Raw genomic sequence first — 9543 nt, 5'->3', positions numbered from 1 at the left:
AGGTGTTATGAGAGTGGAGATAACAGCTGATGGCTTTGTGCGAGGCCATGGTAACCCTATCCTCAGTCCTGCGCCTCTCTCTCTTTTGTTCCTAGTTGCCTCCAGTGGAGAGCAGGGCTGCCAGTCCAGTGCCTACAGTGTTATTACTCTGTTATGATGTCAGAACATCTCAGAGTGTCAACTTTAAATACTGGCTGATGAGTGGCTGAAGGATGACGTGGTGCTGTATGTGTTCGACTGATGTGGCCCCGCCATCTTTGACTTTTCCCATTTCAGAATATGCCCTTTGTGTTTTTACATTTCTTTTTTCTCCTGGATTTTGCTCAGTGTTCATGTCTGACACTGGCAGATGGTGCTGAACAAAAATACAGTTCTGATTAACTGAGCCTCGATCCATTTCCATTGGAATGGAGGAGCGGGCGGATGAGGGGATTGGTGTTTTTTATTTTCCTGGGGTCAGCAACTAGGCTATAGCACGGTAAAGTAACCTGCCCTAAAGAGAGAGAGAGAAAAAAAAAAGTGTGCCGGAGACGAGATCTGAACTGAGAACATCCAATTAATCCTTCCCAAAAAGGGTGAGAACAGCCTAACTCTATCCGACATTTAAAAAAAAAAAATGGATTTTTTTTCCTGGGGGTCATTAAAATCATTTGATATCGTGTTATTATTTCTGGCAGAAAAAATCCTACATGTGCTAAAATCGAAATGGAAGAGTGCGCATAGTGAAGAACAAAACGCTTTTACGAGCTGGGTTCTTATTTCGGTTCCAAGCATGCAGTGGCGACAACAAAACGCTAAATATGTTGCATCTCAACTGACAGGTAGTGTTTGTCAATTGTAATGCTAAAGACCCACCGATCGTCACTGGTGTATAGGCCATGCAGCCTGCACGGTGGGCAGTGACGATCGAGCTGAGGAATTCGCCGAGGCCACATCGCGACCTTGTAAACATTGTAAACATTGCCACGTCGTATCTGCGAAGACTGTTGATTGGGTTCACACCGGATATTGCCGTCCGTTTGTGTGCCAACAGTTTGTGTGCGTTTTCTCAATGGGTAAAGTGTCAAAATCAAAAACTCTTTTATAACCAAAACAAGTGCACCGCTAGAAATCACGTGACTGCTGATATGCCCTTTGACCTATAGTGATCGTGACAGTGGAGTGTTTCATGCAGCTTACAAAGAGGCAACAGTTCGCCTACTGAAAACATTGACTGTAAGATTTGGGACAAAGTGAAACACTCTCGCATAGACATTTAACGGCAACATGGCTGGCGCTTTCTCGGAGACACTGCGGAACCTTCTTGACAAATATTACACCGCATGCTGCAGATGTCACACAAGAGACGACGATGTTCGTATTTTGCCATGTCTGCACGTTTTCTGCACGAAATGTCTGCAAAGCATAATAGCAACACCGCCACAGCTGACGAAATACAAAAGAAGTAGACGCTTTACCTGCCCATCATGCCAATGGCCGCAGTATCTACACTCTGGTAAGTAAAATCTTGATCGTCTGGAAATTAATGGACTGAAATCGAGTATGGTGGTGGTGGTGGTGGTGGGGGGTGGGAAGATGAGAATATATATGTGCAGATTATGAGGCACATCAGACAAGCCATGCGATTCCGTACTAATTTTTATTTGGCAGTGTTTAAGATGGTTATATATATATAACATTTATGATAATATATCCAGCATCTTTAATTAATATCATGAAGCGGTCCAGTGATGCAACAGTTTTAGCACCTGTCACCAATTTAGTGAAAGTTGGCTGTCCTGGGTTCAGTTCTTGTCTCGGGCACGCTGTTCTTTCTCTGCATGTGACTTCTGTTTACAGGGCTGGCAAAATCACAATCAAAATCACATGCAATCTTACTAAAACCGACTGCCAGTATGTATTAATGTCACATCAGCAGACCATACCGCTTTCACATTGCCATTTACTTGCTCAACTCAACTCTACTTGCCGTGATCTTCTACAAGTGACCTAAGGTTACCAACTGTAGTTGTGTGTGTGCGTGAGAGAGAGAAAGGTGTACATTGCTAGTACAGCATCTATCTAAAATTGCCCTTGTGGATAAATAAAGTTGTATTGGATTGGATTGGATTGGCTGCCTTTGCTGTGGTATAGCCGTATAGTTGCCAGTTTCTCCCCTCCCCTTTATAGTATATCATGAATGAGAAGAAAAAGATTATAAAAATTATGGGTAGAAGAAGAGCTAAACTAGCTTTCAATCAGTGCATAGTTGTGTAAATGTAGTTGTTGCTCACAGTAGCTAGTTGCTTACAGTAGCTGACATTATTTTGGGCTTTTTTGTGGCTATGACAGTTTTAAATTACTTAACAATTGCTTAATGTGATGTAGCAAAGGATATTAATTCTTTGAACCTGGAAATTCCAGCATTCATATGTAAGAAGAGCTATATATTTCTGCTTTTTGTTGGAAGGAGAAAGGTTACCTAACCCTGTGTACCAGCCATGAAAAATTGTTGCTTTTTCCATCAGAACCAGTGAGCAGTTCATGTAGCAATCCTTATTGCTTTTTTTACCTATAGGTCTAAGTCATAATGTCAGCTTCTCCATGTCCCAACTAGAGCTTATTAAATATGAAGAGGAAATAGTTTATTGTAGTTTTTTCATTTCAGTCCTCATTTAATTATTCTTTCATGTGAAGTTTTGGCTGTTCACAGCATCACTTAACCATTGCATTGTTGTAAATTTTGTAACAAGTAACTCTGTTACTGATGTAACAAGTAAATTCTCTGTTACAGATGGTATTGAAGGATATCCAGCTGCACATCCATTACTTCCCACTATTAGTAGTGAGAAGGCAGAGTGCCCTTTTCCTGATTTGAGCATGGAAACCTATCATGAAGTATCGGGAAACTTGATTCTTGACCACTGTATTGGTGGACATGGGGTAGAGGATGGCTGCTTTACCAACATCACAGGCATGTCTGTTGATGAGAGTGTAGCTTCCTGTCCACGGGTTGTAGTTAGTGATGCAAGTCAGCAAAAGATAACTGTTTATGAGGTGGATGGAAAATTTTGCATGACTTTGAAGCTTGAGGAATCCATCAGGGATGTCTGCGTTGATAAAAATGGGGATATCTTTATTATTGTAGTAGAGAAGGACTATCTCATTGTGCATTTTGATCGAGAGGGGAATCGCAAGGAGAATAAGCTGCATACAATTGGCCCACAGTTTACGATTATTCACCAAGAACCATTTGGTCTATGCATAGATGAACGGGGCCATTTTATAGCATCCTTTCTCATGACCGATAGTGTCTGCAGATTTGATGAAGAGTGTTCCCATGTCTCTGCAATTGGCAACACAGGAAAGGGTATCATTAAATTTAATGGTCCATACTACTTAGCCAGAACCTCTAGAGATTACACAGTTGTTTCAGATACCTGCAACCATCGTGTAAAAATTCACAACCAGAACAATGGGCTACCACAGCTGCAGCTTGGCAGCACCAACTGTGAGCCTGGGCTATCACCTGGGGGGTTTTTTCTTTCCCAGAGGACTGTGTGTGGACAAAGATGACAACATTTATGTTGCTGATACAGGCAACTATAGGGTGCAGAAGTTTGATGAGTATGGGAATGTTTTAGGTTGCCCAGTAGAAGAAACTTGGCGATATGGTGAAAATGTGAAACCCACAAATGTTTTTGCCTTGCGGGATGGCAGACTGCTGGTGGCCATGCAAGGTCACAAATACTGTAAAGTGCATGTATATTGCAAACTGCTTCCACAGATGGAAGTCAAATCTTCCCTGTGTCTCAGTCTTTTTGAATGTTGTCAGTGCTGTACACATAAAGGCTATGAACAAATAAACTAAACATTGGATTCAGTCCCAGAAAGTCTGTTTGATCTGTGATAATATTGGTTTGGTTTTTACCACACCATCTATATCTACACACATTTATGAGATACCACAGAAATCGATATATTTTTCTTCTTTTTCATAAACCCAGTTTTGGATCTGCTAATATGATACATATGTTGCTAACTATTGCTTTGGTTTTCAGCAAAGTAGGTACATGCTTACCTGAACAATCTTGACATTTTCAAAACACGCGCCAAAATAAAATGAAGATAATTTTTCTCTCAAATTTGTTGGTTTTTTTTTTTTTGTTTTTTTTAACTTTTGTACAGATTTAAATCATTTTTGCCAGTACTGCATAAAGGACACAGATAGAAAGACTGATGATAAATATGTTTATGTTTCTTGCTATAATGATATATATAGTCAGCACTGTTTTTTCAAGTGTTTCTGCCACCAGTGAAAAATTGTCACCCTTTCCATGTTAACTAATCAATGGTTAGCAAGGGTGTCCACATTTGTTTCGGTGTCTGAAAAATATCACTCTGTCCTACTAGTGAAAATATAAAAAAATGTTGAAATGAACTTATTTTCATAATGAAACGCTATTCCAGTAATTTTTATTTTTTGTAATGGGCACTCTAGCATGCTGTGACTTTTCTGTATTATTCTGATTTTGTTACTGTATCAACTGTGTTTTGGCTGTATAGTAAATAATACATGATAACTTGCTTTGATGTATGCTGAGAGAAGCTTGCTTTTGGGAAACTGTCATACTACATTAGGTATATGATCATTTTCTGTCACTAGTGATCACACGTAGATGATATAAGTAGCCTGGAGATTTTACACTGCCAAGGCTGCAGAAACATGAGTAAGCTAAACTTTAATAAAAATTGTATACAATTTTTTTTCCTATCATTGGTTGTTCTAAAGTGCACAAATTTTTGTAAACGTTTAGGCCTAAAGCATTTTCCACAAATATAACAGTATGTAAAGTGCAGGCTTCATTTTGTTTTTCTCTACAGAGGTGGTGATCAGGCATAAAAATCTCTTATCATGTTTATAAAGCTGTGGACATTGTTGGTGACACCACTATCTTGATGCTGTCTTCAGGCTCCAGTAACACTTGTCATCAGATAGAAGCATCTGTTTGATAAAATGTCAGGTAAACATGTCAAGGACATGCACTAATCAGCAAGCATGGACAAAAACAATTTATTATTTACTTTTTGTAAAGTGGCAACATTTGATCATGTAGGGATTTTTGCTTTTGCTTTCAGCATTACTTATTAGTATTTTTGTGTATTCCTATATATTTTTTGTGAGCACAGTTTTACATGCTCCTCTCCACAGTTTCAAAACTTCTTCCACAAACATTTCAGGAGAAACAGTTTCAGAATGCACATTTTCTAATTGTTTTCATTATACAAGATGTTAAAGAGTGAATTCAGAATTGACATTAACCAATTAACATGTGCTTTTATTTCTCTTCATCGACTTAACAAAAGTCTGTCCATGTGCTACAAAGTCGTTTTGGATCTAAGATGAGAATGCCAATGTTTAAAGGCTGACATCTGATGAACCAAAGATTATTACTTTTTGAAAGTTTTGAAATTCGTGCCATTCAAAGAAATGAATTCATTCATTGAGAAAAAATTCTACCATTAAGGAGAGTGTATAAAGAGTAAGAATGTTTTTCTCCCTAATTTATGGAAAAGTAATCAATTTTTGAAGCCCTTGTTTTGCAAGCCCTACTTTTTATGCGTAGTATGGGCATGTATCACACAATGAAAAACCTTTAATTTTTTATTTTATGTTTGCATGTGCAGATGTGTGTATTCATGATATAGAAAGAGAGAGAGAGAGAAAAATGTAAAAAAGAAAGAAAAACTTGTTTTATTTTATCACCTGTCTCCACTACATACTGGTACACATTGATTACAATTTTTGCATCTGAAGTGCTCAAAATTTAAAATGTTTATATTTGCGATACAGTTTTCTCAATATATCCACTAAGAGTCTGAAGTGTGCTTAGGGTGCATGAAAAGAGTGTATTTATTTTGTAGTCCTTTACATAAGATCTGTCATTTGGGACATTTCCCTGTATGTGTAATCTGCTACTGATAGGCCTCATAGTCATCTTAACCAATCTTGGTTTTGTACATAAGAATAAACAGGCATCATTAAATATTCAGTAACATTTAATAAGCAAGAAAGATGCTTATTGCAAAATAAACCTTGGGAGAAATTATATGTATTAGAGAAGCCATAAAATCATGCTTTACAAAGATTGTCAAAGGCTATAGTAAATCGGGACATGTCTGAGGTCTATAAAACTCAAAAACTGGGTGAAGCATATTATAATTATATAAAATATTTTGCTCTACATTGACAAAATTATCTACATAATTTAAATTAATGACATAATTTTCTGTGAAATACATTTTATACATTGTATGTTTGACAACATTTTTAAAAAAAAAGCAGTAAAGAAGACCTACAAACAAGTGTCAGTGCTGTGAGCCCAAATTATGACTGGGACCAATGAGTTAAGAAGCGGAGCATGGATATTATTTATATAGGTATTTATATTTATATTCCTTGCTGTGCCTACTGTTTCATGTCATAAAACGTTTGAAGTCTCTACAGCTTTTAACCCTTTTTCTCTGCATTAATATCTGTTGATGAAGAGGACAGTTATGAAAGATATCTGCAATGTTGATGTAAATGCTGCCATTCCACAGCATAGCATTTCTAAAGCATTACTTTACTACCTGAAAGGCACCATCAACATCTTTTTTTCTGCTAGTAATGACCAGTACCATTACAGTTTATTTCCATAATTTATCTTGGAAAAGTACCAAAAAGTTATCTTTTTTGTTGTTCATGGACCAAACATATTGCATGGCACATTTAATGCTGTGTGGCAGTATAAAGTGAATGATGATTGTAATAGTTTAATGTGGCAGGGGCTGTCCAGGAACAAACTGAATGTGTTTTTTTATATTCCACTAGGTTGAATGGTCTATTGAAATCTTTTATCACAAGAAAATGTTGAATTGAAAAAACTGAAGATGTGTATATTTAGATTGAAAAGTAATGTTGTCTTCCTTCAGTACAGAAAATGCTGGCTTTTTGTGCTACTTTTTTTTCTATTTTTTTTTTTTCTATTTTACTTTTGGACCAAAGTTAACTTGTGTATGCTCAGATCAGAACATTTCATTTTTTGTATTTTGTAATGACTAATATCAGAATATCTTGCCTGTCTTATTATATGTAGCACTGGAATCTTTTTATTTTTTGCCTTAAATTTTTGAAAAGTAAACATGCTTCAGACCAGTGTAACCAGCCTATGACATCTAGAGCAGAAGAATATTCCTACTAAATTTGACAAAGTTTAGACAGACAGTGTTGGTTTTAATGGAATTTTACCTAGATTGATAAGCAATGCCTGCCTGCTGCACGCTGTTGTCTGTATAAGATGAAGTTAAAATTAGGCAGAATACAAAGCTGAAGAGATTCCAAAATTCCTTATAAACTTTTGTATTCACTATCATGTGCACATAATAGGTTGTAAAGAAATTAAAATCCATGTACAAAAATTGTGCAGTTTAGTTTGAAATATGTTTTGCTTCTTTAATGATTTGCTTATAAACGTTCTGCTAAAGGTACTTTTGTGGCTGCTAAAGATAACTAATGTAAATATTTATTTTATGTAGCAGATTTTTGAAAGGCAAGATGTTCTTATCCTTATGACAAAAGAATGGCAAGAATGTAGAGTACAACAATTTGGGAAGTGGACAATTTTGAATAAACATTTTTGTGCCTTTTTGACTATTTGGATAGTGAAATAAAATGTATTGCATGTTTTTTTTTCAGAAGAATTTATTTTGCATGTACCCTACAATATCTTAAGAACACCATTTCGTCACTATTTTTTTAAAATTGGAGTGTAGATAAGATAGAGGCGAAAGTAGATGCAACATCAAGGAGGACTGTGTACAATTGTTAATATTGAATTTTTTTTTTTGATCTTGGGACAGACTCCAGATCCTCATGAATGGCTTACAATGGGCAGATGTGCATTACATTTTTCAACCTTGAGTTATACTTTCTGTGTTAACTCTTTTTTACCTTTTTTTTGTGTTACAATTTCTGTGTTAATTGTTTTTTCCTTTTTTTATATCTTACCTACAGTATGTTTTAAATATTTGTGTGTGGTTGTTAAAATCGAATATGCTTCCATGAGATGACTAATTAAGTAATAGTTATGGATGTGTCTTTTTTCCCTTTATGCTTGAATATCTCTTTTGACGTATTGACTTGGCAATACAACTGCTATTTTTGGATGCTGTTGTCAATACGTTACTAGTCTGAGAGGTCTCTCAAGGACAACAATTGAATACTCACACATTGCTTTTTGTTGGCATAAAAAAGTATAGCTCAAAGAAACATTTCTTTCCCTTTCAAAAATAATTTTAAGATAATTTGAGAGCTTTATGTATAGCAAGGTAATGTACTGTTCCAAACATTCCTTAAACATCTTTATAAAGTTATTTTCATTTTTATTATACAGGAAACTGTTAAAGAAAATTATTATTTCTTAACTTCTTATTAAATAAAGTTTATTGTAAATGTCTTGTTCCTGTATTCATGTTTGTATGGATGCTTTTGGCTTATTGTTCGAATCTGAAGACACCAGCAAAGAGAAACCCAGCTGTCTATAAGGAACAGCTTTTTCAACCATTTCTGTATTTCTCATTGTTTCAAGATCTCCTCGCCCTCTCTTTCTTTGCTCTCACTGCAAGATCTAGTACAAGCTATTAATGTAATGTATCAACTTATCAGTTTAATTAATTTTGAGAAGTGTTCCTTTCTTTCGTAGTACTTCTCTAAAACTGTAAAAACCTACACTTATTCTTAAAATCGTAAGTTAATTTCTTTTGGTCTGTTTGTGAATGAAGCTTGTGATAGTCTTTATTTTAAGATAGTTGAATTACAATTGTTGAACGAAACACTTTCGTGACTTTTGATAATAAATCAAGACAAAGAGATAACTAACACTAGATTCAAGAAGAGTTTTGTTAGTCTAAAAATGCAAGTAACTTAATTACTACTTTATTTCCATATTTAGCATAGTGCGCATTCAGATTTGTTAACACTAGAGCAGTAACGTCGTGGCTTTTTAATTTTTGATTGTCACGAAACTTTGTTTACCCAACTAAGGGAAGTCACTCTCAGACGATGACGTCAACCTTACAAGCCTCACAACGCACTGAATCCAATAACGTCATTTCCGCTTTGACGTCAGTTGTTGTAAAGACCTGCCGCTGCCCATTGGCTTTCCTTTTCCAATATCCGGTCTTCGCACTACTATTCTTGTATACACGTCCGTGTATATAACAGTCCTGAGAAAATATGTCATATTATATGTAAAGTAATCTGAGATGAGTTATCAACCCATGAACTTTGCAATATTTTTACTATATTTTCGAGTGCCCCAGCGATGCAGGAACTGCTTCCTGCCGGCTGTTTATACAGAAATTCAATGCTACGTTACCCGCTCAAAGGTCGCTAGGGTAGCACTGCTCGCGCAACCATGCACCCAGTGCACAGAATGTATGGAAAGTGGGTGGGCTCTAGGAACTTGTATTATATACGCCGTGAGGGTACATAGTCATTTACTGTAGAAGGGGAGACCACTG

At 36.2% G+C, this 9543-nt stretch overlaps 1 protein-coding gene across 1 annotated transcript; it reads left to right on the top strand.

Moving 5' to 3' along the window:
- Nucleotides 1–52: 52 nt before the first annotated feature.
- LOC112558902 (tripartite motif-containing protein 3-like) lies at nt 53–8471 on the top strand. Its single transcript, XM_025229653.1, has 2 exons — nt 53–1495; nt 2774–8471. The coding sequence occupies exons 1-2, from the start codon at nt 1267–1269 to the stop codon at nt 3553–3555; spliced, it is 1011 nt and encodes a 336-aa protein (XP_025085438.1). The 5' UTR covers nt 53–1266; the 3' UTR covers nt 3556–8471.
- The last annotated feature ends 1072 nt before the right edge of the window (nt 8472–9543 follow it).

The sequence above is a fragment of the Pomacea canaliculata genome, linkage group LG3 (genome assembly GCF_003073045.1).
Source record: "Pomacea canaliculata isolate SZHN2017 linkage group LG3, ASM307304v1, whole genome shotgun sequence".
In the NCBI taxonomy this organism is placed as follows: domain Eukaryota; kingdom Metazoa; phylum Mollusca; class Gastropoda; order Architaenioglossa; family Ampullariidae; genus Pomacea; species Pomacea canaliculata.
The sequence above is the reverse complement of the archived record's forward strand: the minus strand, read 5'-3'. Positions and strand labels throughout refer to the sequence as shown.

Bases quoted from the DNA above. Each gene is read 5' to 3' on its own strand.
- LOC112558902 (XM_025229653.1), top strand. From the start codon at position 1,267: ATGGCTGGCGCTTTCTCGGAGACACTGCGGAACCTTCTTGACAAATAT. The intron at 1,496-2,773 runs GTAAGTAAAATC...TCTCTGTTACAG, and splicing joins GCCGCAGTATCTACACTCTG to ATGGTATTGAAGGATATCCA.